This window comes from Lontra canadensis, unplaced genomic scaffold (assembly GCF_010015895.1).
Source record: "Lontra canadensis isolate GAN:19392208 unplaced genomic scaffold, GSC_riverotter_1.0 scaffold232, whole genome shotgun sequence".
Classification (NCBI taxonomy): domain Eukaryota; kingdom Metazoa; phylum Chordata; class Mammalia; order Carnivora; family Mustelidae; genus Lontra; species Lontra canadensis.
Window position 1 is genome coordinate 113,337 of NW_022631226.1, and position 27,758 is coordinate 141,094.

The 27,758-nt window shown below is 47.8% G+C and overlaps 2 protein-coding genes across 2 annotated transcripts; both read right to left on the reverse strand.

Moving 5' to 3' along the window:
• Positions 1 to 295: 295 nt before the first annotated feature.
• On the reverse strand, positions 296 to 21,561 carry TRIM54 (tripartite motif containing 54). Its single transcript, XM_032849568.1, has 9 exons — positions 21,056 to 21,561; positions 4,525 to 4,697; positions 4,143 to 4,314; positions 2,262 to 2,357; positions 1,412 to 1,645; positions 1,133 to 1,155; positions 897 to 1,021; positions 673 to 765; positions 296 to 341 (listed from the first exon to the last, which is right to left on the reverse strand). Exons 1-9 carry the CDS (start codon positions 21,221 to 21,223, stop codon positions 325 to 327), a joined length of 1,101 nt encoding a protein of 366 aa, XP_032705459.1. The 5' UTR covers positions 21,224 to 21,561; the 3' UTR covers positions 296 to 324.
• Positions 21,562 to 23,114: 1,553 nt separating this feature from the next.
• Positions 23,115 to 26,555, reverse strand: DNAJC5G (DnaJ heat shock protein family (Hsp40) member C5 gamma). Its single transcript, XM_032849543.1, has 6 exons — positions 26,426 to 26,555; positions 25,508 to 25,623; positions 25,000 to 25,213; positions 24,479 to 24,620; positions 23,742 to 23,807; positions 23,115 to 23,536 (listed from the first exon to the last, which is right to left on the reverse strand). The coding sequence occupies exons 2-5, from the start codon at positions 25,618 to 25,620 to the stop codon at positions 23,755 to 23,757; spliced, it is 522 nt and encodes a 173-aa protein (XP_032705434.1). The 5' UTR covers positions 25,621 to 25,623; positions 26,426 to 26,555; the 3' UTR covers positions 23,115 to 23,536; positions 23,742 to 23,754.
• Positions 26,556 to 27,758: the final 1,203 nt, after the last annotated feature.

Here is a 27,758-nt window from a genome sequence, read left to right on the forward strand (position 1 = left end):
CCAGGAACTCAAAGTCCTGGTGCCGCCTCACCACCCCGACCCTCTTCCCTTGGCACTGGGCTCGCGAACCCGTGCTTGATATCAAGGGGATGCCCCACAGGGGTCATTCCACTTCCGCCCCTCAAATGGTCCCAGATCCGGAGAAGGGCAGGATGGTGATGGGGTCGCCTCCGAAGCTGAGGCGGAGAGTGAGCAATGAAAGGAGCCGCGGGCCTGGACGCATTAGCCCTTTATTGAGCCCCTCCCCCACGGCGGGGCGCCTATCTGGGTGGCGCAGCGGTCTCTGAGCAGGTTGTCCGCGACCCCAGCGCCAGGACCTAGGGCTCAGTGCCCGCCTGTGCCTGGGAAAGAAAGCTCAGTGGGAGGGCGCCCCAAAGGAACAAGGCAGCTCCGCACCCCGACTCACCCCTTTTCCCCAGCCACGTGGCTTTCTCCTCTACCACCCCACGCAGCAGGGTCTCCCAGGGCCCAAGGGGAAAGGCTGGTGGGAAAGCGTGTACTTCTGCACGCGCGCTAAGGGGCGCCCCTCCTGCCCGGGGCAGGGCGGCACTTCAAGAGAGGAGGCCACCAGCGACTCCTGGGGCCGCAGGAAGGCGTCACGGAGGAGGTTGCGGGGAGGAGGGGAACCGGAGCGTAGGGCCAGCCCCGCCAGGCCCCTCGGGACGCACTCACCTTCCGGCCCCTCCGGCCGCTCTTCTTCTGGCCCCGCGCCGCCCTCTTCCCCGTCCAGTGCCACTTCCTCATCCTCGTCCTCTCCGGAAGCGCCTAGCCCCAAGGAAGGCCCCGTGAGGTGGGGTCCCTGCCGCTCCGGGCCGTGACGCACCCCCGGCCCCGGCGTCTCCTCCGGCCGCCCGGTCCCCGCGGCCCGCCGCCCCCTCCCATCCTCACGCCCTCACCCGGCTGGAAGTCGATGGTCCTCAGCATTTCGGCCACGTGCTCCACGCTCACGCTGAACTGCTCCATGCTCTCGTAGCCTGGCTCGGGCCGTCCCGCCAGCTCCACTTTCGACATCGCCCCGACCCTGCGGCGCGGCAGCCGCTCAGGGGGACCGGCCCCAGTCCCCTCACCCCCCTCCGCGTGGCGGCGGAGCCCAGGCAGCCCCTTCCCTGCCATTGCCGCTCCGCCTACTCACTTATTGATCAGCTCCTTGGCCTGCTGCGGGGAAGAAAGGAGGGTGAGCGTAAGCACCGTGCCAAGCGCTGGCAAAGTCCCTTTCTGGTGCCCGCAGCGCTGCGGGGCAGGCGGGGATGCATATCCCGGTTCGTGGAGGAGAAAACGGACTCAGGCGGGGGGACCTGCCCCGGGCTGTGGGGTAAGTGGGCACCAGAGAGGAGACCGGAGCCCAGCCCTCCATGTGCCAAGGCGCCCACCGCAGCCGCTCTGCAGCCTGCCTCCCTCCGCCAGGGCCCACCTGGAGGTACAGTGCCATCTGCGGCTCCTCCATGGACTGGATGGCGGACTCCACGAGCTTGGAGGAAGCTTCCAGGTGGTCTCCATACTGGCGGATGAGGCCCCGGACTCGCAGCAGCTTCTCCTCCTGCTCTCGGGCCAGCGCCTGCAGCAGCTCTGCCTTGCGCTCCTCCAGCACAGAACACAGGGCCTCGAACCTCTGGTTGAGCAACTGCTTCTGCCTCCGGCTGTTGTCCTGAAGGGGGTGGGGGGGCAAGGATGAGACCTCCAGCGGGAAGGGCACTCACCCACTTGTCCCACTCCCCATTTAAGGGACGCCCCAGACAGCCAAGAAGGAGAGTTCCCCACACACAGTGGCCGAGCATTCCCAGGTCTTTGCAGTAACAATTACAAGATTTTTAAAAATTGAGATATAATTGACTTTTAACATTATATTAGTTTCAGGTGTGCCATGTCATGATTCCATATTTTTATATACTGTGAAATGATAACAAGTCTAGTTACCATCTGTCACTAAATACAGTTACAGTTTTTTTCCCCTGTGAACACTTTTAAGATTTTCTCTCTTTAGCAAATACAAGATTTTAAAGGACTTCAGGGGTATCTTTGGCCCTAGTTTTTACTTGTATTATCTCATTTAACTCTCAAAAATATCCAGTGAGGTAGTCGTCATAGCATTCTCATTATCACCAACGCACAGAGAAGTGAAGTAAGTGGATCAAAGCCACAGAGCTAGCCGTGGGGCACAGCTGGGATTCAAACCTTGCCGCCTGGCTAAACTACCCCACTACTTGGGATTCACCCCCGCCCAGAAACCCAGAAATGTCCCCTCCCTCCCCTCCCAAGCTCACCTCGATGGTCTGGCACACTTCCTCCATCTGTGTGATCACTGCTTGCACACGGTCGTTGCCTGCCACCAGCATTGCGATGCCATCACTGAGCTCGCTCTGCCACACACACACAGGCCAGCCCTTAGAGCTGGAGGACGCTGTCTACAGCTGTACCCTCCCATCCCAGCCAGAGCCACCTGGGAGAGGACTGCCCTGCCACCCCACCATCAGAGCAGCCATCCCAGAGATCTAGATGGCTTGGAGCCATCCAAGAAGTGTGGAAGCACATTTATGGATTCTGGAAGGGGGTGGAAAGAGGAGAGCCTCCACCACCAATTGAGAAAGGAATAGACATTTGCCAAATATCCACCGAATGCCAGGCCTGGGACTAAATGCTCCATCTGTAGATTCATGCCTTCCATCAATCTGGAAAGATTCTTCGTAATAATCTGTTAGGATACTATTGCCTCTTCTCTATTCTCTCTGTTTTCTCATTCTGTGATTCTGAGGCGATGTATGTGCTCATATTTCTCAGTTCCCAGTGCTGCATCCGAGGCTGCTTTTTCAGGCCCCTCTTCCTGTTCGCTAATTCTCTCTTCAGAGAAATCTGTCGTTTAATTCACCCTTTCAGTGTTTTATGTCAACAACCACACTTTTGTTTTTAAAAGCTCTATTTGGTTCTTTGTTAAATCTGCATGTTTGGTAATCTATTATCACTGGGGTTTTATTTCATCTTTTTCAGAAAACATTTTATATACAAGGACTCTCAATTTTTTAATAATTCTAATATCTGAATCCCTCAGGGGTTTAATCTGTATTTTTTGTTTCCACCGACTTTACTCATGGGTTATAGTTCTTTCTGTACCCTCATTTTTGAATTAATATTTTGTTGTTCTAAATCTAAGGAAAACCCAAGGGCCTGAATTGAGGGGGTTTTCCTCTTAGCAGATTCAGCATTCACTTTTGTCAAAAGCCAGGCAGCATGGCTGACTGCCTTCGTTCCTGAGGTCCCAGCTTAAACTGGGTTCGTGGGAATCTTCAGGTCAGTTGTCCACCTCTCAGGGGTCTGGAAGCATAGTCTCATCTCTCTAGTTCAGGAATACTGCCAGCTTTTGCCCTTTGATATAATTTTTATTTTATTTTTAGAAAAGATTTATGTAGGGGCGTCTGGGTGGCTCGGTGGGTTAAGCCGCTGCCTTCAGCTCAGATCATGATCTCAGGGTCCTGGGATCAAACCCCACATCGGGCTCTTTACTCGGCGGGGAGCCTGCTTCTTTCTCTCTCTCTCTCTCTCTCTCTCTGCCTGCCTCTCTGCCTACTTGTGATCTTTCTCTGTCAAATAAATACATAAAATCTTTAAAAAAAGATTTATGTAATTTATGAGAGAGAGCGAGCAAGAGTGTGAACAGGGGGAGGGCCAGAGGGAGAAGATCTCAAGGGGACTCAGCGCTGAGTGTGGATCCTGATGCGCAACTCGATCTCACAGCCCTGAGATCACAACCGGAGCCAAAATCAAGAGTCAGACGCTCAACTGACTGAGCCACCCAGGCGCCCCACTGATATAATTTTTAAGTTATGTTTTATGTCAAATGTAGTTGTGTGGTGGTGAGAGGGCCTGGAGAGCATCTAGGCCACCAAACTGAAGTTTCTGGTATCCATTATCTAATTGTATCCTTAAAACAACTTTGGAACTTGGCACCCTCATCCCCATTTTACAAGGGAGGAAAGTCAGGGCCAGGGAGGTCAAGTGACTTACCTACGGTCACACTGAGTCATGCACAGAGCTGGGACTGTAGCCCTGATCTGCCAGCCTTTAAAGCCAAGTGGAGTGAGAGGCTGAAGTTGGAGACCCTGTCCACTGTCCCCAGCCCCACCACGCCTCCTCCTTTGGCTGTTTGGTACCTTCTGGCGTTTGTAAATGGTGGGCAGTGGGGCCACCTCGCAGTCCTTGTGGGCGCCGAAGACCTTACAGAGGGAGCAGGTGGGCACCTCACAGCTCAGGCAGTAGATATTGATCTTCTCCTCTTCGTGCTCCTCACACATGAGGTGCTGCTCAGCCTTGGAGTGCAGTGGCCTGGAGGGGAGTGGGCAGGATGGCAGAAGGGTCAGGGGCCAGGCTGGAGGGAAGTGGGGGGTCCCACGAGCGTGGGGCTGCCCAGGGTCCCATCCTCTGATCTCTAAAGAGGCAGGCTGATTTTTTCAGCCCTTCCCCTTTGACTGATGGGCTCCCCAGCTGTGTCCCAGGCTCTGCTCCTTAGAGGGACAAAAGGTCCTGACAGCTCACCGGGAAGACTCCTGCTTGTAAATGTCAATGATGTTCTCCACTAGCAGGTTTCGCTGCAGGCCATAGACACCATGTCTGTCCAGGACAACCTCATGCCTGCAAGATGGGCAGCGGAAACGGCCCCCCGAAGACACCGTGGTGGAGCCCCGGGACTGCCATAGAGGGTTCGAGGCCTGTAGGGACAAGTAACATGAGAGAACAGGCACGGTGAGGCATGAGGACCCAGGGAAGAGGAGGCAGGGGGAAAGGTCATGAGGGCAGAGGTGTAGAACAGCAGAATGGGGAGGCATCAGCTCTTTCCTCCTCCTCCTCTGAGAGCAGCTCAGGTGGGTGGCTATGGAGATCATCTTTCCCACTTTTGCTTCATTACTCCTTAAGCATCCCTGCGTCCAGAGCCTAACTTTGGTCAGGCCCCAGTCGGGATGGGATTTCTCCAAAGGGGCCCAGCTTGCAGTGTGGGAAGACACTGGTGTTGACAGGAAGTCTAAGGTTGAAAATAGGCTCTGTGTGGTGCAGCCAGTTCCTCTTGGGGCTTGCATGGCCCACATCTTGGGGGAGAGTCTCTGGAGCCCTTGGCAGGGAAACTGAGACCAGTGGTGAATAATAACACACATGACACCATGCTGGGTCATTCTAGGAAACCATCCCCAGAGACTGGGAGTCAGGAGACCTGTGTTCTTGGGCTGCCCCTAATACTGTTCTACTACGTAAATTTGAGGACACATTCAATGTCTGTAAAATTAAGGATGAGATTGGAATATTCCTTCTACGACAAATATTGAGTGTACCAGGTAATTGCAAGGCTCTGGGGATGAGATACGAATATATGCATCTCTGCCCTATGGACGAGCAAACCGAGCAAAGCGACATCTACACCCAGCAGGCTGGGTGTTAGGATAAGAGTAAACTCAGGAGGAGTGTTTACAAGAGATGTTCATCACTTACACCTCTTAGAGAACTTGCTTCATCCCATCCTGAAAGGGAGAGCCCTGCCATGGCCCAGGCCACCGATGATTGGCTCAGAGTTGAGGAGGTGATCCAATCAAATGTTCTCTCCAGGAATTTGGAATTGAGACACAGAGGTGGAGGTGTCTGGATAGTGTGCGACTTTGAAATGGGAAAAGACCCATGAAACTGGGCCAAGAGCTGTCACTTGGTGCCCTTGGACTTGTGAAACCCGAGGGGTCGGACAGTGTGAACAGGAAGTCTGGTCTTCAGAGAAGACAGAAGAGTCAACTTGTGGACAATAGGAGAGATAAGAGAATGCAGAGACCGCTTGTCCTTCGATGTCTACCTTGTCTTCTTCGGTAAGAAAGTCTCTGAATTATTAAGCACATGGAATAAAGATTGTGTGTCCAAGCCTCCCTTCTCGCTGGGTGTGACCAGGTGACTGCATTCTGGCCACTGGGATGTAGATAGCAAAGTTTTGTGCCATTTCTAGCAAGTATTTTTTTTTTTAAGATTTTATTTATTTATTTGACAGACAGAGATCACAAGTAGGCAGAGAGGCAGGCAAAGAGAGAGAGGAGGAAGCAGGCTCCCTGCTGAGCAGAGAGCCTGATGTGGGGCTCAATCCCAGGACTCTGAGGTCATGACCTGAGCTGAAGGCAGAGGCTTCAACCCACTGAGCCACCCAGGTGCCCCTCTAGCAAGTATGTTCAATGGAGGGACATCCCCTCCTCTTTTCTCCTTCCTGCTGGCTGGAACGAATATGGAGTGGCTCAAGTTGAAGCAGCCATATTGAGCGAGGAGGTAGTCACATGATGAGAATGGCAGCAAGATAAAAGGAGGGAGTCTCAGATGAGGCAGTCCTGGACTGCCGGCCTATACTTCCAATTAAGAGAAACAACGTGTTTTAACCTCCCTTAAGTCATCGCTATTTGGGGTTTTCTGTCACTTATAGCAGAACATAGTCCTAACTGGCTGGAAGACCAGGAACTCATAGAGACTAATGGGGAGAACAGTCTACCTATGACCGCAAATTTAGATGTATTTCCTGCAGTTGAGTTCGATGGAATTCTCCAAATTCTTAAGCAGGACACCAGCCAGAGGGCCCCATCTGTGTACGACAGCACCCAGAATACATACAAGCGTCCAAGTCCACAGTCTTGTTTGAAACTTTAAAAGCAAGAGGTATAGGCAAAGCAGGAAACGTGACCCCTGTGCAGTGGGCAAGCCTGCCTTGGTGAGAGTGACTGCATGTCACAAATGTCACATTTGGGGGGCAATTCTTGTGAATCATAAGAAGTTAATACTTCAGGCCATCATAAAGCCAAACGGGTTAGTCTGAGATTATCCAAGTTTGTGTTGGTGCCTTTGTCCTTCTCAGTAGCTGGAACATTCTCTTTAGGCAGTGGGTTAAAGTATAAGATCACTGGGCTTTTGCTTATTTAATGCAATTACCTTTCATTATTTAGAATCCAAGTGAGTAAGGAGCTGTTGGGAGAACTCTAAGGCTGCAAGTTCCTGGAGAGATTTGGCTTCTCTTTGATGTGCTGGTGGCTAGCATATAAAGGTATTCAGTGAATGTTTGAATGGATGGAAAGGGGACAATATTCTGAAGTCTTAGCCCAAAGCACAAACTTCTGAGGGGCCTCTCTCCCCCACCTTCCTCTGCACTGCCCCTCCTTCCTCTATACTCAATATTTAACATTCAACTCATGTTCTGAGGGCCTATTATGTGCCAAGCACCATGCTATGGACTTCCCAGACATTACTGAATCTAACTCTCAAGGATTTCTTGTAAATATGGTGCAGGAGATGAGCATTTACCTGCCCCCCACTTAGACTACAGGAAATATAGGGACAGTGGGCACATACTTCATACCAGGTTTTGCCCTAAGTCCTTTTATTTATATTAACTCATTTAAACCTCTTATCAACCTTATGAAATAGGTACTACTATTAGCCCCATTTCCAAGATAGGAAATTGTAGCCCAGAGATGTTAAATAAATCGGTCACAGTTATCAGCTAATAGGTGGCAGAACCAATATTTGAACTCAGGCACTCTGACCCCAGTCCATCCTAAAAATCAATATACTACATTGTCAGAGGCAATAAAATTGAGGCCACCTGAAGAGTGATGCCCAGAGCTAATATTCACCTCTCCGACTCTCAGGTGAAACAGATTTTAGTAAGGCCAAACACCAACCCTTCACAAAGGAAAGAAACAACAATGTAGAAGTCAGCTGTGCAACTGCAGATTGATGTTATGGGAGCAGAGATAAACTCTGACCCATCCAAACCAAAACCCCATGAAGCAATATAAAGGCCCAGCTTGCAACCAGAATGTGAAAAGGAAAGGAAGCCTGCTTCTCCCTCTCCCACCCACCTGCTCCCATCTTAGGAAGACTTCCTCCCATGGATCTCTACGTGCCCCCAGGAAAGAAAATTCCTCAGATTCTGTGTGGAAAAATATTCTGCAGCAACATAACCAAATTGAGACCCTCAGTTGCCTACTAATCCAGGTCATACCCCTCTGATTGCCAAAGAAGCCAGAGGACCAAACAGAGATTGCAAACCAATGATAACATCCAGCCAGCCAGCTCACATTTGGGTGGACAGTGGAAGAAAGCCAAGGTAAACAGAGGGTTGAGTAAAGAATTCACCCTCAGCTTCAGAACTACCCCTGTTCAAAGAGGAGAGGTAAGCAGAAAGGATCCAACAGGAGATACAAGCCAAGTGGGGAGCCTGCTTCCCCCTCTCTCTCTGCTTGCCTCTCCCCCTACTTGTGATCTCTCTCTCTCTGTCAAATAAATAAATAAAAAGATTTTTAAAGAAAAAGAAGAGATATAAGTGATCAAAGCTGGACAAGAAAAGTGAACTGGCAGAATTAAGAAATCATGTAAAATATGTTAGCAACATAGAAACAAAATTCACATTTGACACAACAGCAGGAAGTAGAGTGCGTGACATTGACAGTCACCGAGATTGTGGTGGAAAGTAACAGGACAAAAGTAATCAGGACCACATGCTGCAGAGTGGGTCAACCTTGAGAACATTGTGCTAGGTGAAATCAGCCTGTCACAGAAGGACAAATATTGCATGATCCCTCTCATATGAGGTACCTAAAAGAATCAAATTCATAGAGATAAAAAGTAGAATGGTGGTTGCCAGGGACTGGGGTGCGGGGGAGTGCGAAGTTAGTATTTTAATGGGTACAGAGTTTCAGTTTGGAATGATGAGAGGTTCTGGATATGGTAATACAACAATGTGGATATAGTTAATCCCACTGAACTACACACTCAAGAACAGTTAAGATGAGGGGCACCTGGGTGGCTCAGTCGTTAAGTATCTACCTTCAGCTCAGGTCATGATCCCAGGGCCCTGGGATGGAGCCCCGCATCGGGCTCCCTGCTCCGCTAGAAGCCTGCTTCTCCCTCTCCCACTCCCCCTGCTTGTGTTCCCTCTCTCTCTGTGTCTCTCTCTGTCAAATAAATAAAATCCTAAAAAAAGAATAGTTAAGATGATAAATTTATAGTATGCATTACCATAATATAAAAAAGTGTTTTTAAAATATTTATTTATTTATTTGAGAGAGAGAGAGAGTAGTGGGGAGGGACAGAGAGAAAAAATCCCCAAGTAGACCTTTGCTGAGCACCAAGCCCTATCCGGGGCTCAATCCCACGACCCCATGGGATCACTACTTGAGCCGAAACCAAGAAACCAAGAGTCGGGCGCTTGACTGAGCCACCCAAGTGCCCCTAAGAGGAAGTTAAAAAAAAGCAATCATGACTTGCTGGGATGTCTGGGCCAAGGGGGATGGACGAGGAAGCACGCTACTCCCTCACCACTTCCCCACACCATAAAGACATTTTAGTAGCTCATCCCACTAGCTAATCACTGCCATTCTCTTGGGATTGTCTCTGGGAGACAGTCCATATCAGGCAGTCCAACCTAAATCCTTTGTTTGAAGAGCACCTTTCTGGGGAGCTGGCGAGCTTCCTGGCAGGTGGTGGGGAGGGGTCGCACCCCTGGCCTTTTTGCGGTTTGCCTGCGGCTCCAGGGCAGCTCCCTGGATTGAGTACCACAGCCCACCGGAGATTTCCCAGCCATCCACGTGTTCCACAGTCTCCTCCCTCTTCCAAAGCTCAGTTCCTCCTGCAGGATCCTCCCTAGGGTGGCTGGCTGGCTTTCCTCTTACCCTCCTGAGCACACCCCCTTCCTGTGATTGCCTCAGCAATGTTTCCCCCGCCCAACTCCACACCCCACGTTGGTCGCTAGACAGTCCTCCACATGCATATATATGTATGTGCCCTTTCGCACTAGGGCTAAATGTGACCAGTAATGAAATAGTTCAGTTTATCTTCTGGATTTTCCAGGCTCCTTAACTCTTGGCACACTCATGTTGCTTAGAGGCTGTCTCTGTGTTACCCATGAGCTAGCTCGGTGTTTCTCCAAGTGTGGTGTACATACTGATGACAGGCATGGAGATTTTAGGTGGTATGCAAATGGACATTGACAATTTCTATGTTTATTTTGTGCATATTAGAAAAAATAACCAGCCTATATAGTGATTTTTCAAGAATTTTGTCATTTAGAATGAAGATAGAGTGATCATTTAAGCTTTAAAAGTGAGTCCTTTTTTTTTAAAGGTATTATTTATTTATCTGATGGAGAGAGAGTGAGCACAAGCAGAGGGGAGGGGTAGAGGTAGAGGGAGAAGCAGGCTTCCCCGTGAGCAGGGAGCCGGATGTAGGACTCTATCCCAGGACCCTAGGATCATGAACTGAGTTGAAGGCAGATGTTTAACTGCTTAACTGACTGAGCCATCCAGTCGCCCCTAAAAGTGAGTCCTTTTAAATAGAAATAATCAACCATAGCACAGGTGGTACATAGCTATGGCAAAAATCAGGAAGGTGAAAAGAGAATGAAGACTGGGGAGTTGCTCTAACCCTTTCCTGACTCCTTCCTCACTGGAAACTTGTCTGTCTCATGTCCCAAATTTTTTTCAAATGCTGGTGGTTATTTTGAGAAAGTCGTCTGTACTGGATATGTGGATAAAATTGTTACCCCTTCTTGGTAACATTTCTATATTTTAACAGAAGGCATTTAATGCAGCACAATATAGGGAAAGCAGCAATGATCTGAAGATCTGGTTTTGGATTTGGCATTTACGACCTTAGGAAGGCAGTTTCTCTCAGGGTCCCAGACTCCTCAGATCTAAAAAGATGGATCTGTACTTAGCACTTGGTCCTGATGTTTTGTGAGCTATGAGCCTTGATGGATAAAATATGGTAAGAATTTCAGATACCCTGACCAGTGTTTATTTGCCTGTGAGATGGCAAAGGAGTTTTATAACAACCTCCCCCCTCACACCACAGAGGCCATCAACTCCCTCTCTTTAACTCTGTGATCCAGGGTCTTACTTGTCTATGTGCCTTCCCCAGCTGTCCCTAGAGCCCTCTTCTTGTCTCATAGAAGTAGTTCCTGAAATCCCATCTCTGAAATAGTCATAGTGTGTTTGGATGGATTTATTCATTCTATCACTTGTATTATCTATGAGGCTTGAATTTTATATACCTGTATTATCATAATATACCTGTATAAGCAAAATAAACAATAATTTTTTCATATAGGAAACATACTGATTATGTGACAGTAAAAGAGCAATTTTTAAAATATTTTATTTATTTATTTAACAGAGAGAGAGAGCGAGAGAGATCACAAGTAAGCAGAGAGAAAGGTGGGGGGGGAAGCAGGCTCCCCACTGAGCAGAGAGCCCAATGCGGGGCTTGATCCCAGGACCCCAGCATCATGACCTGAGCCGAAGGCAGAGGCTTAACCCACTGAGTCACCCAGGTGCCCCAGTAGAAGAGCAATTAAATGAGTTATAACAGAATTATTATGCCATTACCTTTCTTAACAGAGTTCTTTGTAACACGGGGAGATATTCATGTTATGATTTTAGATGAAAAAAGCAGGATGTAATCTACATAGACAGTAGGATCCCAATTTTGAAATGGGTGATGGGATTCCCAGGTGATTTTAAAACTTTCTTCTTTTTATTCATCTACATTTCCCAAATTTCCCTCTATAGACCCTGAATTACTTTTAAAATGCATTTTTAAAAAAGTTAAATGTTTTTACAATAATTGTCATCAAGGGATAGAATTGTAAGTTATTCCTTTTTCTTTTTCTTTTTTTTTATAATTTCTAATTTTAGTACAAGGACTTTGGGGTTTGAAAAAAAAATTTTTACTTTTAAAAAATGTGGGGCACTGGCTGGCTCAGTGTGTGGAGCATACAACTCTTGATCTTGGGTTGTGAGTTTGAGATCCAGGTCAGGTGTGGAGCCTACTTAAGAAAAAAATAAATTTTTTTTTTTAAATGCAATGTTCGGGGGCACCTGGGTAGCTCAGTGGTTTGAGCATCTGACTCTTGGTTTCAGCTCGGGTCATAAGCTCAGGGTCGTGAGATGGAGCCCCTGCGTCGGGCAGGGTGCTCAGTGAGGAGCCGGCTCGGGATTCTCTCTCAACCACTCCCTCTCTGCTCTTTCCTCTGCTCACACTCACTCCTTTCTCTCTCTCTCTCTCTCTCCCTCTCTCTCAAATAAATAAATAAATAAAATCTTTCTAAAAAATGCAATGCTCAGTCCTGACATGAAAGGAAAGGGGGCGCTAGAGTGCCATAAAAACCAAGAAGATAAACCACTAGAAGAAATGTAAAAAACGATGTTGGTTCAAGGGAGGGAATGTTTAAGAAGATGCCATTTGAAGACAGGGTAGACAGGTGGCAGACAGGTAGGAAAGAGTTTGAGGAGAACAGGAGACTAAGATTTTAAGTTACACACAGGGGTGGTATGGGGTAGGGGGAAGCTAGAAAGGTGGGTTTTTAAATGAAAGACTTTTGAGTTTAATGAATTAATTTTAGAAGATTTATTTATTTTAGAGAGAGAGAAAGAGAGTGGGGGGAAGGGCATAGGGAGAAATTCCTCAAGCAGACACCCCACTGAGCTCAGAGCCCAATGCAGGGCTTAATCTCATGATCCATGAGATCATGACTGGAGGCAAAAGCAGGAGTTGGATGCGTAACTGACTGAGCCACCCATGTGCCCCTTTTAAATTTTATTTTTTAAAAATTGTGGCAAAATCATAGAGGGCTTTAAATTCAAGGGTAAGGATCTGAACTTAATTTTGTAGACACGTTTTCTGAACTAGGAGAGAAAATAAGAGTGAATATTAATCTAAGAGAGGTAATTTGGATAGATGGTGAGGGGAGAGAGAGATTGAAGGCACAGATAACTAGGAAGCAAGTGCCATAGTCAAAACAAGTAATGGGCCCATCCTCAGGCAGTGACAGTGATCTTGGAAAGACTAGGGATGCCAGGGATGCCTTGGTGGCTCAGTGGGTTGGGCATCTGCCTTCAGCTTGGGTCATGATCCCAGAGTCCCAAAATCAAGCCCCGGGTCAGGCTCTCTGCTCAGCAGGGAGTCTGCTTCTCCCTCTGACCCTCTCCCCACATTGTGCTCTCTCTCTCTCTCTCTCCAATAAATAAAATCTTTAAAAAAAAAAAAAAGACTAGGGATGCCAGAGGCAAAATCAGTAAGACTGACCATTCACTTGGAGTGGGTGGGTTGTGGGCAGAGGAGAAAGTCAAACCTGGATACTTGGGAAGATACTGGGGCCTGTAATGCAGGAGTATTTAACCTGGAGACCACAGCCCCAAAAGATCCTTGTCGAAAATTCTATGGACCCAGATGAGGAAAAAAAAAAAAATCACATCTTGATTTTCACTAAGGTCTAGCAGAAATCGGGCATTTCCCTCAGTTATAAATATAGGCAACAAACCACAGCAGTTGTAGTGGTACTTGGTTACCCACAGAAATCATGAGCATTTCACATCTCATTATTGCTGTTGCTCAAATACCCAAAAATAATTTACGCTTATCACTACCTCTAAACTACTTCAAGCCCACTTTTTGAGCTCATGATTTAATGTGGTAATCAGGAGCACATACATTACTCTATCAAACATGTTCTAATTACTCTGGTAATTACATTCCAGTGCTTCTCAAGATTTTTTTCATTACTGCTCCTTCCAGGAAACTTGTAAGACATTTTTCCCCCCTAATATCAACCCCTCCCCCATTAAATTTTAGTACCAAAAAAATCTACAAAAATGAAACTCCTAGAGGCAGAGAGTAGAAAGGGGGCTTCCAAGGGTTGGGGTTGGAAGGGAATGATGAGATACTGATCAGAGGGCACAAATTTTCCATTCTGAGATGAATACATTCTGGGGACCCGATGTACAGCATAGGGACTGGAGTTAGTCACACTGTATTGCCCACTTGGCGATTGCTAGGAGAGCAGTAGACCACACAGGGGTAACCACGTGAGGTGATGGATGTTTTAACTCGCTTGCTTGGTGTGATCGGTTCACAATCTCAAATCATCATGTGCATGCCTTAAATATGTATAATTTTTGTCAGTTTTATCTCAGTACAGCTGGGTGGGGGGGGAGTTTTACCTGAAAGCAAAAACTAAATAAAAATTTAAAAATAAAATCACAATAAAAATATTCTAATATGGCAGATATCCCTGGGGCAACATCAGCTCCACTGAGAATGTATGAGAAAGCATGCTGTGTTCTAATGGGATCCAGTCTCTTCGTAATCAAATGTATTTTAATGCACTTAAAAACATTTTTCTTTTTTTTTGTTTTTTTTTTTTAAGATTTTATTTATTTGACAGAGATCACAAGTAGGCAGAGAGGCAGGCAGAGAGAGAGAGAGAAAAGGAAGCAGGCTTCCTGCTGAGCAGAGAGCCCAATGTGGGGCTCAATCCCAGGACCCTGGGATCATGACCTGAGCAGAAGGCAGAAGCTTTAACCTACTGAGCCACCCAGGCGCCCTAAAAACATTTTTCTTACATAAACCACAGACATTGCCCTTAGGATCCACAGGCTTTACAAACTGACAGAGGGGTCCACGGTCCAAAAAAAGAACTTCCTGCCCTGATTGTAAGTCCTACCCAGTCTCAATTTCACGCTAAGGTGTAGACGGCAACCTGCTTACTACCGCTCAGAGCTGACCCATCTCTACATCGGACTAAAAAGATCTCTCAGCTGACTAATATCCAGTTAGCAAAATCCCATCTTCTGCTTCTGTTTATCTTTCTATTTCAAGACCAAGAAATAACACTGTATGTTAACCAACTGGAATTAAAATAAAAACCTAAAATAAAAAACACCAAAAAAAAAAAAAAAGCAAGCTTTTGCAGATGGCTGTGTGGAAGCACAGGGGATAGACCTGCTCTTAGCCTGATGAAACTACACTGTATATAATGCATCCTTTTTTTAAAAGATTTTATTTATTTACTTGACAGAGATCACAAGAAGGCAGAGCAGCAGGCAAAGAGAGAAAGGAGGAAGCAGGCTCCCCGCTGAGCAGAGAGCCTGATGTGGGGCTCGATCCCAGGACCCTGAGATCATGACCTGAGCCGAAGGCAGAGGCTTTAATCCACTGAGCCACCCAGGCGCCCCATATAATGCATCTTTGAGTTGATATCTTCTTTAAGATATAAGCTTTTGTAAACAATTGTGTAGAGGCATATGGCAAAAGACCTGTACTTTAAAAAATAAATAAATAAATAAACTAAAAAAAAAAAAAAACTGATGGGCTCTGTTGTACACAGAAATGTCTTTCTTCTTTCCTGAGATCTTACATTTTCACAAGACAGACAGCCCCATGGAGCAAAATTTCATATGTCAATGAGGTGATGTGTAAAGGAAATTCCATCATTCTAGGAAACGGAAGACCTAGATTTAAGTCCCCGCTCTGTCTCTTTGTGTGTCTATAACCTGTGTCCTGTTCCGCCGGGAATCACCTCCATCCTGTCTAATTCAAATGGACTCACGCATGTGAAGGTTCTCTGTAAACAAGACAGCAATGCACAAAGGGTTGTTAACAACCCTAAAAGTATAAGAGCACACAGAACCACAGGGCCTGAAATAACTGCTCCTTCTTCACTGTGGAGGATAAAATGGAATGGAGAAAATAAATGGAATTTAATTCTAGGCTATGTTTAAGGCTTCTGTGTGGCATACATGCCTTGACCTGTCTTTTAGACTGTATGGCGCTTCCTTTTTTTCTTTCTTTTCCTTCCTTCCTTCCTCTCTTTCTTTCTTCCTTCCTTCCTTCCTTTCTTTCTTTCTTTCTTCTTTCTTTCTTTCTTTTTGTAATATTCCATAGCACCTACTAGAAATGTTCCATCTGGGAAGAGGCTCTACGAGTTCAAGGGGAGTTTTTGAAAGCTATCTCCTCCCAAAATGATGACCTGGCCAATGACGAATAGTGGACCATGCAGACCTTCAGAATATATTGGAGAAACCATGGGAAAATGGTAACAGAAGACCAGAGATTTGCAGAAATGTTGAAGATGGAAGAATTTAGATGTCGTTAAAAGCTTGGGAGAGGGATTCTGAGTAGAGGGCTAGCTCTGCCTGACAGAACCCAGCCTAGCACAAGGGGGTCTGTGACAGGAGATTGGCTGGAAGGAAGATCGAAAAGGAGAGGAGTGAGTCAAGTCAGGACACCGGTAACCAAATAGAAAATGCTTAAAAAATGGAAATCCAAGGGTGCCTGGCTGGCTCCGTCGGAAGAGCAGGCAACTCTCGATCTCAGGGTTGTGGGCTCGAGCCCCATGTTGGGTGTAGAGATTGCTATAAACAAACAAACAAACAAACAAACAAACTTAGGGGGAAAAAAAAGAAATCCATAGTAAGTTTTCTTGAATTTGTGAAATCAGATTGTTAGAATTACAAGGATGTTAAAGCTGAGCTTAAAGCATCCTTTTCATCTATATATGTGTAAACAGGCTTGAAGAGGTAAAATAGTCTGACATCACGTGCCAAGAAAGGACTAGATTAGGGACTAGAACCCAAGAGCCAGTCTTGGTCTAGGCTTTTTGTTTTCCGCTAACCAAGTTTCTTCCATCAAGTAAGCAAAATCCCTAACCCTGCTGTAAGGTAAATGACATTCACAAACTTGCACTGAACCAATTTCTCATAAAGGAGACCCCCCCCCCCCCACCACGCCACCGTGGGGCTGGGGAGGTCCCGGTGCCTTCAGGAGCCGTGGAAGTGGTGAAGGAGGCAGGCTCTCCCGATGACCACAGGTCCTCACAGTGAATGGATAAGAAACTAGATTTCAGGGTAGAGTGAAACAGAGGGCATCTCTTTCCCAGGGCACCCTTTATTAGAGAAGGTGGCCCTTTTCTTCAGATTCCCGTATTTGCACATCTCTCCCTAGATGGACACCTTCCAGAAAAGCTGTTTCCCAACAACCTTCTTCCAAGACCTTCTGGTTGTCTGCTAAATCACAACAGGCTGCAGCCCATAAACAAGTGCTCACAGTGAAGTGGGGGCAGGTATAAAAATAAACTGAAGGCTGGCTTAAGGGAGTTAGGACGGAATAGAGTTTACAAATACAGAAGCGTATGGGAAGATGTTTGTGTCAAATTCCCACACCAACAGCTTTCCCCTCGTCAAAGTGCTTGGTTAGCTGAGTGGGTGCAAGTGTGGAGAAATAGGGAGGGAGAAATTAGAGGAGGTTAATGTGGTATTTTGGTGTCTTTCTCTTTAAATTCAGAGTGAAAGAGAGAGAGAGGTATTATGGTTCTAAAGAAACCTAGTTAAAATGTGATGGCAACTATGTAAAGATGTGTATGGCCAGTGGGGCTTGAAAGTAATATACAAACGTGAAAATCACTGTGTTGGGGGAGGTAGGATTCTGGATGATTTTCTTCCAAACCCTTAATGCTGTTCAACATCTTCAATTAAATGTTCAATTAAACATTTTCCAGTTTGCTTCCTGGGCAATTAACCTGATGTTATAAAATCACAGTTCTCTAAAATTATTTTATTTTTTAAGATTTCATTTATTTATTTGATAGAGAGGTCACAGGTAGAGAAGCAGGCAGAGAGAGAGATGAGGAAGCAGGCTCCCCACCGAGCAGAGAGCCTGATGTGGGGCTCGATCCCAGGACCCTGGGATCATGACCTGAGCTGAAGGCAGAAGCTTTAACCCACTGAGCCACCCAGGCATCCCTAAAATTCTTTTATTAAAATTTTTTTTTTTTTAAGTAATCTCTACACCCAATGTGGAGCTTGAACTCACAACCCTGAGATCAAGAGTCACATGCTCTACCAACTGAGCCAGACAGGCATCCCACAACTCCCTAAAATTCTTGCTTGTTGTCCATCACAGCAGTTTTTAGGACAGCAAAACACTGGACACCATGTAAATGTTTCAGATGACTGATTTAAATAGGCTGCGGTCCAGTCATAACAATGGAACATTATGCCCCCATTTTATTTATTTATTTAGGGGGTGGAATGGGGGAGGGGCTGGGAGAGACAGAGGGGGAGGGGGAGGGAAAGGGAGAGGGAGAATCCCAAGCAGGGTCCGGGCTCAGCTCCACCCTGAGTTTCGATCTCAGGGCCCTGAGATCATGACCGGAGCCAAAAGCAAGAGTCGGACGCTTAACTGATCGAGCCAGCCAGGCGCCCCTACGCAGCCATTTTATTTATTTTTTTTTAAGATTTTTATTTATTTATTTGACAGAGAGAGATCACAAGTAGGCAGAGAGGCAGGCAGAGAGAGAGGAAGGGCGGGGGGAAGCAGGCTCCCTGCCGAGCAGAGAGCCCGATGCGGGACTCGATCCCAGGACCCTGAGATCATGACCTGAGCCGAAGGCAGCGGCTTAACCCACTGAGCCACCCAGGCGCCCCTATGCAGCCATTTTAAAACGAAGGCACAGATCTCAATGTGTGGAGATGGAACAATTACCGAGAGAGTGAGCGAGCAAAGGCAGATGTAGGACTATGAGTGTAGCTGAAACACACACACACACACACACGTACCCATCTGTGGAAAATCTCTGGAAGGATACCCAAGAAAGTTGGAAATGGCTGCCTCCATTTGGAGAAGCGAAATGAGGGCCTGAGGCGGTCTCTTGTCATGATATAAACTCCCATACTATTTTTTTTTAAACGTGTCTGTGTGTATGTGTGTGTGTGTGCGTGCGTGTGTGTGACACTGGTTTAAGTTTTATGAGTTCTATTAACTTTCTAGGCAATGTTCTCAGGGTATTCTTCCCAAATGGTTTTAAGATAGAGTTACCAAAAGTCCTATTCTTGTTCCCATACTTAGAAAACAGACAATCTGATTATGCCTACAGTTGTCAAAATGTGGAGGCAATGTGCGAAAAAACTAAATATGCTCATCTTTCGGAGGGAGATCTACTGAGATGTATATACATAAGTGCAGCCAAAGAACTGGGTCAGCCTCCCACCAGGCTGCCCCAAATAAAGCAGAGCGAGGAAATGAGCTGTTCACTCTTCTTCTTGGGGAGGGGGCAGGGCGCTCTGCACTTTTAGAAGAGACTCATCATTGGGCTTCTGGGTGGCTCAGCTGGTTGAGCATCTGCCTTTGGCTCAGGTTATGATCCCAGGGTCCTGGGATCAAGCCCCAAGTCAGGCTCCCTGCTCGGCGGAGAGCTTGCTTCTCCCTCTCCCTCTGCCTGCCTCTCTGCCTACTTGTTTTGCTTGCTCACTCTCTTTCTCCCTGTGTCAAATAAATAAATAAAATCTTTAAAAAAAAAAAAAAAGAAAATAGAAGAGACACATTAGTCCAGATCCACAGAACCATCCCAAAGCTCTGGGAATCATATTGTTTCCTAAATATTATGCATAAGGTTTGGGTCAGTCCCAGGTCTCTCTGGGTCCAATCAGTATTTCAGAGCTTCAAGGAACCAAAACGGTGAGGCCACTTAAACATCCTCTAACTTGCACATAGAGAAGCTGTCCCTGGGACCATCTGGTGATACTACGCGCCTTGTACTTTAATATTCTGGCCATTTTTTTAAATAGGACACATTACCCTCACTTTCAAAACTTCTCTTTGCTTTCATGTATTTCGAGATCTAATGGAAGGACGCTTCACTACAAATTCATGAGAAGGGCTGGCAAAATCTTGTTGCCATTCCCTCCTGGGCACATCAGCCTAAAGGATGTTCAGAAAGGCACTTAGCACAAGGGGAAACTAAGATGGTGGGCAAGGAGAGGGCTCTAGCACGTGACTTGATGTCCAGAATGAGCAGAGAGAGCAGTCAGCCCTTCCCAGAGAGAGAAAACCACAGGCTCTGAGATATTCTGGAGCCAAACAATGTAATGGCAGGTTTAGACAATTAGAAGAAGAGGAGACAGAGGGGCGCCTGGGTGGCTCAGTTGAGCCATGACTCAAGTCATGATCCCAGGGTCTTGGGATTAAGTCCCAGGTGGGGCTCCCTGCTTAGCAGGGAGTCTGCTTCTCCCTCTCCCTCTGCTGCTCCCCCTGTTTGTGCTCTCTCACTTGCACTCTCTCCACCAAACAAATAAATAAAATCTTCTAAAAATGTTAAAAAAAAAATAGGAGATGGGAATGGGCCTCAACAGGAAGATGGCAGACAGCAAAGCAAAGACAGCAAAGTGTAGGTAGGTCACAGAGCACCACTGTGGGACAGCCTGACTTAGCTAGTGCATTAATTTTCTCCCAAACATGCTGCCCCAAGGAATTCCCCCTTGGAGAGAGAGAGAGCGCGAGAGCGCGAGCGTTTTCTTAGTTAAGTTAAAAATCATTTGTGTTCAATACGTTTCCTCCTGAATTCTGATACAGTTGAAGAATATGTGTTCATGGTATCATTATCACTGCCGTGCCTATGGAGCTGGCCAGCTTTGGTCTAGTCCGAGATTTTACTTCATTAGCAAGGTGTGCATGTGCAAGTGCGTGTGCACACATATGAGCGTGCACTTCTCCCCTTACTCTCTCTGATCTTCGTTCCAGTGGCACAGGACAAGCAAGAAAACCCACTGATGAACCATTCTGGTATATGCTGCATTTTCTTCCGAACCAGGAGCTAAAACAACATCTGTGAATTTGATTAGCTGTGCTTTGCCCCACAGGCTCACATCAACCAAAGCCGGTTGCATTTCTCTGCCTCCTCTCTATGTAAGTGACCACAGCCCTCTTGAACCAGCAGGCCCCTCTACTGACCGACGTGGAATGGGGCCCAAGTGTGAACTTCAGTTGGCGAGAAGTCCCACTCTCCTGCCCACCGTCTAACTCTGCCCCCCAAAGATGGACGCCCTGAGCTTTGCCTCCAATACAAACCGTCCCATCATGGACTTTGCTCACAGGGCTCATTTTGTCATGTTTATCTTATTGGTATTTTCTCCAAGTTTCCCGTATCATCCTCAAAACCCGAAACTCCAAACTGGAATGCCGAGTCCAGTGCAGATCACCACACAGCCTGGTGCGGGATCACCTCCCTCCCGGGCTCTAGTTTCTATGGGGATCTTCTCTCCCCTGTGGACACTGGCCTTCCAGCTACGGTCCCCACGCACATTGCCTGTCCTTGCCAGCTTGCAGAGCAGCTGCTGACTCATGCTTACTTTGGGATCTCCTGGGACCCCAGGACAGCCACCACCCACCACGTGGAGGGCCCTGCCCGCCAGCTTCTGGGGTCCCCGCCCCCCCGGGCCCGGCCCACCTGGAAGACGTCGTTGGCACACTTGCGGCATAGGTTGTGCTGGCAGGGCAGGATCACCACCGGTTTGGAGAACATCTCCAGGCAGATGGGACAGATGAGCTGCTTCTCCAGGTTGTCCATGCTGTGTGCATCCCCTAGCAGCGGCTTGAAACCCACTGTGAAGTTCATCCCCTCAGTGATCGTGCCTGCCCTGGCCTTGGCCCCGGTCCTGGCCTTCCCTGACTGCCTCTGGACCCTTCCTCGTTGACTTTAGACAGTCCGTGGGTTCTTATGTTCCCTTCTACTGCTCACTCTTGAAATAGCTCTGCTTGCTCTCCTGTCCCTTCCTCCAACAATTCCCCTTGTCCTCAGATGGCTGTTGTCAGACACTTCTCTGTCTTTATCTACTCTTTGCTCTGTACCCCAGCCAGGCACATGTAGCGAGCTTTCTCTGTCCCTCCCTCCCTGAATGACTCGTCCCCCAAAATTCCTCCTTTTGTTCTCCAAGTGACTCTTGTTCACTCTATGGGCAGCACTGTTTGTCCCTTGCTTCCCAGAGAGGAGATTAATTTTAACGTGGGGGTGGGGAACAAGGGGCATCTGCATGACATTCCAACTCCCGATTTAGCTCATGTAAGGCGAGCCACAGCTGTCACTGAGTGAGTGACCCTGACTCACTCAGGAATGGGTGACTGCCTTACACAAGGGCAGGGGTGAGCTTCGCTGCTCATGGTGAAAGGTGGGTCTCTGAAGGTGTCCAGCTCTCAGGCTCAGAAGGCTCCTATGGCCCCTGAGCCCCATAAGCATGGGCTCTTCTTCCAGGAAGAACCTACACTGGCCTGGATGGGGGCGCCTGACATGGCTCAGGGTGGCAGGAAAGAACTCACCAGACCCAGAGCCTAGTCAGTGCCTCCAAGGCTTAGCCAGTGACCCTCACCCTCTTCCGCTGAACCCTGGGATTCAGAACAGGGACACCAGAGCTTAGTGGGAAAGGCTCTGGTCCAACACTTCTGGTCCATTTCTGTTCTAGCCCAGAACTTTCTTCTATCATCCTAGGAAAAGAAGCTAAGGACGCTAGAGCTGGCAGTTGCACCAGGGCCTGGAACGACCTCATGAGCATGCCTCTGAGAAAGTGTGGGGATTTGGTCCATGAACACATCACTGGAGCCACTCCAAAGACTTTAAATTTGTTAGGAAATCGAGAGAAGTTGAGCTGAGCAGAAAGGACCTGAGTGCCAGGAACCTATTTTGGGCACCAGGGGAATTGGTCTCCAGGGAAATTTTAGAGCATTGACAAAGTCGTAATCACAAGGCTCCGGGAGGCCTTTGTCTTCACTCCACGGTTATCCTGGACCCCTGCTGGACCCCTCTTGGACTCCTGGACGACACTTCTCCAAGACAGGCTGGTCTCAGACGTGAGCACCGGCCCTCTGTCTTTTTCTCTTGTGGGCCTTTCCCTCTACCCCAGGCAGGATTCACCTTTTTGGCGCCCAACAGATGCATGGGGTTGGACAAAAGCTCTTTTATTTATTGACATTCCTTAGCCCTTCTCCCAGTGGTGAGAGAGAAATTTGAGGAGTTACTTGGCTCTGACCTTGGATGGATGGGAAATAAACGGTGTGGAGAGGATAAAACGGGCAGGGTGAAGAGGCACGAGAATGGGGAGAGGGTCTGTAGAAGTATTAGCTTTTCCCTATCATATGTTTCACGCCCCTGTTTTCAGAACAAAATATATGGTGATCAGCTTGCATAAGATGTGCAGAAAAGGATGGAGGCAAGCAGGCACTGAGAGATGAACTTCAGTCAGCCCAGGACCCATGCTAAGGGGCGGCCGTGTTGGGGTGCAGTCTGGGGAGAAGCCAGAGGTGGGGTAGCTACCCCTACCCCTCCAATGCATTCATACTTTGCCCGAGTTTACTCATGGTGGCACAGAATGAGACTGACAATGTCAACTGCTTGGGCAGCAGAGAAAGAGACCAGCCCCAGAAAAGCGTGCTGGTGAAGGAATGAGGCTGACACTAAAGTTCTTGGTGCAGCGTTCCGGCAAAGGAGGGTTAGCTGGTACAGCAGCTCGGGGATAGGATCTACTCTGCTCAGTTATCAGGATCTTGGTGGAGACAGTGAAAGTGGCTCAGGGCCCTTACCAGTTGAAATTGGCCCAAATCTCAAGGCACAGGAAAAAGAATGCTTGGGAAAAGTCTGTCACCATGGCCTGAGACCTCATAAGGGTAGAGATGGGAGGGCTGCTGTCTAAACAGATTAAAATTGGGACTGGAGCTAAAAAGAAGAGGAGGTGGGTGACCCTGTATTGCCAGGGTCAATGATACCATCAAGGACAGAGGGGGCATCCTCACTGGGATAGATGCCATCAAGGCTTCTGAAGTTGGGATTTTTATAAGAAGAGGGGCAAATCAGGGTCAATGTCAGGACACGGCTACTTGCTCCCCTCTTCAACATGTCCAGTGTGTTGGGCAGCAGAAGGCACCCTCGCTGGGTCAGCACCTGGGGGCAAAAGAGGTTGACATCTTATTAAGCAGAAGGAATAATGACCGAGAATTTAAAGCAAGGCCCCTGCAGGTAAGAATATAAATACCTGAAATCCAAAGTCTAAGATACAAACTTTCTACTAATGACTCACTGGAAGTTAGTGTGTGTTCTTTTCTTATCCTTTGATTATTACTGCATTTTAGCTTTCATATATACTCACTCCTCTTCTTCTTTTAGAAATCATCTTCATCATCATCTTGACCTCTTCTAAAGTTTCTTTTGTTTCCTATGATGAAATTTGAAAAACACATATACAAATTTTTAGTAACAATTTTTAGTCCCGTGGTCAGAAACCTGTTACCTTGCAGTTACGTGTCAGTATCACTAGGTGGCACTATGGTGAACTTCAGTCAAAGCACACTTTCAGGGCCTGGGGTGGGGATGATCAAACACTTAGTTTCCTTTAGAGTAAAGGCAGTAAACTTCATCCTCTATCTTGTCTTCAACCACTCCCTTTTCAAGGTACTCTCCCACCCATTCTTTTTTTTTTTTTTTTTTTTTTGACACAGAGAGAGAGAGAGATCACAAGTAGACAGAGAGGCAGGCAGAGAGAGGAGGAAGCAGGCTCACCGCTTAGCAGAGAGCCCGATGCGGGGCTCGATCCCAGGACCCTGAGTTCACAACCTGAGCTGAAGGCAGAGGCTTAACCCACTGAGCCACCCAGGCACACAACCCCCCGCCAACTCCTTAGCTTAATAGTCACTAGAGGCCGATATAACATTCCAACTGTCAGCTGGTGGCCTAAGTCCCTCAGAAACCAAGCGTATCCTCTTCTCTTTCTTCACTTTGCCTCAATACCGACCTGAGACTCCCATATTTAGGGTTCAGAGTTTCACCCCCAACTATTTCATTCCTTCCTAACCAGCTCTTACCTCAGGCCCTGTCTATGGCTCTCACCTGCCCTCGGAGGCTGATTCTGGACATTCTGCTGGTATCTTCTGGCAACCTCCTCAGATGGCGGCTTAAGCGTTCCACAGCAAAAGCAGCAGCAGCAGCAGCAACAGCAGCAGGTGAGCAGGGCACACAGGAGGACCAGTGTCTGAAAGGTAGGAAAGCATGGCTTCAACCCAGCATTTCTTCTGTAGTTCCATTTCAGCTCCTCTCCCTCAACCCCCCTGGCACCCAGAAAATGAGACAACAGAAGCCTCTGTCCTGGGAGAGAAGGGTCAGCTCTCCAAGAAGAGGTAGGTCATCCCTCCTTCCTTCCTTTTTTTTTTTTTTAAGATTTTATTTATTTATTTGAGAGAGAGCGGGAAAAGTAGACTCCCCACTGAACAGGGAGCCTGACGCAGGCCTCGATCTCAGGACCCTGGGATCAGGACCTGAGCCAAAGGCAGATGTTTAACCAACTGAGCCACCCAGGCGCCCCACGCCACCCCCACTTCCTTATCCTTAAAGGGCTAGGAAGAACTGTATACCTTGAACCAGCAACTATTCATCGTAAAATAGTATGTGACGCCTTCTTCACCAAAGTGATCGTATATGTATATTCCCAACGAGCCATGCCGGTCATAGATTTTCCGCTTCTTAGGGTCACTCAGTATGGAGTGGGCTGTGTTGATCTCTTTGAATATTTCTGCTGCTTGAGCATCCCCTGGATTCTTGTCTGGATGATACTTTAAGGCCAGTTTCCTGCCCAGGCAATACCAAAAAGGAGGGTGAGGGGAGGATGGTTGGAAAATGGCTGGGAGACGAGGGTAGGATGAATGACAGGGATAGGTCTCTAGATGTGAAGAAGCAATGCATGAGTGCGAAGAATGGAGGCAAGCAGCCCAAGTCTAAATTCCTTGCCATGCCACAATGAAAAGGGTGATGACTCCATCCCACCCAAAGTGAAGGCCTGAGGATTTAAAAACGGTCATAAAGCAGGGTTTAAGTGGGGGCGGGGGGCAAATTCCAGGGTTTAATAAGAGGCCGGGTCTGAACCTGTAAGCCTTTTTGATGTCTTCAGGTGAGGCACCTTTCTTAAGCTCCAGCACGGCATAGAGGGTTGTCCCACTTTTGGACAGCTGGCGGGCTGCTTCATCCAAATGAGCCATGATCTGGGTCAGAGGAGAAGCAGCATTTGTGAGAACGTCCACAGGCCATGGAGAAGTGAACTTCAGGTAAGGAAACTCATAGCCTTCAGGCGCTAGGCAGGCAAAGCTAGTACAAAGGGACAAGGACAAGACAACAGTAAATGGGCTCTGTGACTAGCAAGAGAGTGCAGGTGACCAGAAATGACCAGAGAAAACATCTCCTCACATTTCCCAGCATCCTTCAGCTACACAGCCCTCCAGACACCCACGTCGTGGAGAGGTGTAAGCAAGGGGAGATCTAAACCATAGGAAGAGGGTGATTTTGTCTGAAACTCCTGGTACCTTAGGCGAACAGCCCTGGGCCTGTCCAAGCTCACTGCTGGGTTGTTAAGTTCAGGGCAGCCTAGTCCTTGATTAGGTTGGGTCAGGATCCCGGGATATGCACAGTTCCCACGGGAGAAACAGTTCAAACAAACCCTGAGCTAAGAGAAGTCCAGTGTCCAAAAGCCAGGCCGGAGGGCTGAGCTGCAGGGAGGCCAGGGACGTTCTTCTCCCTAGCCTCCCCTCTCAAACCTCGGAGACCGGGCAGCGGGGAGAACATCAAGGGATGAAGACGGAAGCGAAAGGGGTAGCTGTGGGGGCCGACCGGCCAGAGACCAAGGAGCAGGACCCCAGACAGTGGGAGAGACCTTGCGAAGCAGTGGCCCATGAGAGCCAAGGCTACATGCTCAGAAGGGAACGCTCTGGTTCCCACATGCCCTCTGTGGGCTCCCTGCCTGGCCTGGTGCTCTACTTCTCCTCATCTCAGAGGAGACGCCCTCCTCACCTGGGGAAGCCTCACACAACCTCCATCTGGGTGTGAAATTTCACACCGCCAGGGTCCAGTGGCCAACAGCGCTTAGAGTGCTGCGCCAACACTCCCGGTCGCTTTTTGGCGCTGCCAAAAAACCTGGGAGGTGAGGCTACGTGGGCCCTGGGATTTATTTCGCTCCTGAGCGTAGGGATCAGCCTTGCGCCAGCGGCCCATGCTACGTGCTACCCTACGTTGCCAGCTCTTCCGGTGGGCGTGGCCTAGGACGGGGTGGGGGTTGTCCCTTTTCCTGGGGGAGACGATCACCAGCCTTTGTCACCGGCAAGGCTCATCCACTCACCTAAGGAAACATGTTGGGCTTGCACGCCGGGGTTGTATGAGAGGTATGGCTCCTGCAAGCCTTTCTCCAGAGGTGTATTACCTTCCCTGTCTTCTTTTGCAGAGTTTAGGGGGGTCTCCATTTTGTCCTTTCTTTCCCTTCCACCAGGAAACTCCTACACATCCTTCAAGACCCATCTCGAATGTCCTGGGAATCCTTCCTTCTTTTCATTTGTTCCCATCTTGCTCTGTCAGCGCATTTATCCTATTATATTGTAATTATGAGTTTGCGCCTTCCCTTAAATGATAAACGATATCTTGAATTTTCCAAAGTCTCTACTGTTCTTCAAAAACTTCATTTAAATACTATGATATCATAAGGATGTACCATAAGGTATTTATATAATCCAGATTGGATACTTAAGTTGTTTCTAGCCGTTTGATAGTGTAATAACCTTGTAACGAAAATTCCTATCTATAACTCTTCAAATAAATCTCTTCCCTACCCCCCTTGAGGTGGATTCCTGGACGTGGAATCATTGGGTCAAAGAGAATTTTTTAGAGACTCCTGATCCATGTTGCTAACTTTCTTCCCAGAAAGATCCCCAAAGTGCCAATTTACATCCCTACCTGCCAGGCTCGAAAGTGCCAATCTCCACCTGGCCGCGCTTCCTGTGATCTCCTACAGGAGGCAGTGTTTGCACCGCTTCTAATTTACCGCTTTGTAATGTTTTCTTTACAGAGGAGCCCTCAATAGCTCCCATAGCATGTAATTTGAAAGAGCTTTAATGTTTCAGTAGTTTTTCTCTGCTACACCTCGTGTGGCTTTTATCACTCTCTTCCCTTTATTACAGTTGTTTGCGCACATTTGCATCGCCTTCTAGGTCTTAAGTGGCAAATCAATCTTCCATCCCAAGAGATGTGAGCCATCTGAGTAAACTAAGGAGTCCATGGGCAATAGGCACAATGACCAGGGAATTAACCAACTTCTTTCTGTAGATCTGTGATTGCTGTAGGGGTGGGGATGAAA

What these genes read in the sequence shown, in the direction of transcription:
- DNAJC5G (XM_032849543.1), bottom strand. Translation starts at nt 25,620, where the DNA reads ATGGCTCATTTGGATGAAGCAGCCCGCCAGCTGTCCAAAAGTGGGACA. An exon ending in TGAATAGTTGCTGGTTCAAG is followed by an intron (nt 24,621 to 24,999) that starts GTATACAGTTCT and finishes CCTACCTTTCAG; the next exon opens with ACACTGGTCCTCCTGTGTGC. An exon ending in GAATCAGCCTCCGAGGGCAG is followed by an intron (nt 23,808 to 24,478) that starts GTGAGAGCCATA and finishes ATTTCATCATAG; the next exon opens with GAAACAAAAGAAACTTTAGA.
- TRIM54 (XM_032849568.1), bottom strand. Translation starts at nt 21,223, where the DNA reads ATGAACTTCACAGTGGGTTTCAAGCCGCTGCTAGGGGATGCACACAGC. An exon ending in GTGCCAACGACGTCTTCCAG is followed by an intron (nt 4,698 to 21,055) that starts GTGGGCCGGGCC and finishes TTGTCCCTACAG; the next exon opens with GCCTCGAACCCTCTATGGCA. An exon ending in CCATTTACAAACGCCAGAAG is followed by an intron (nt 2,358 to 4,142) that starts GTACCAAACAGC and finishes TGTGTGTGGCAG; the next exon opens with AGCGAGCTCAGTGATGGCAT.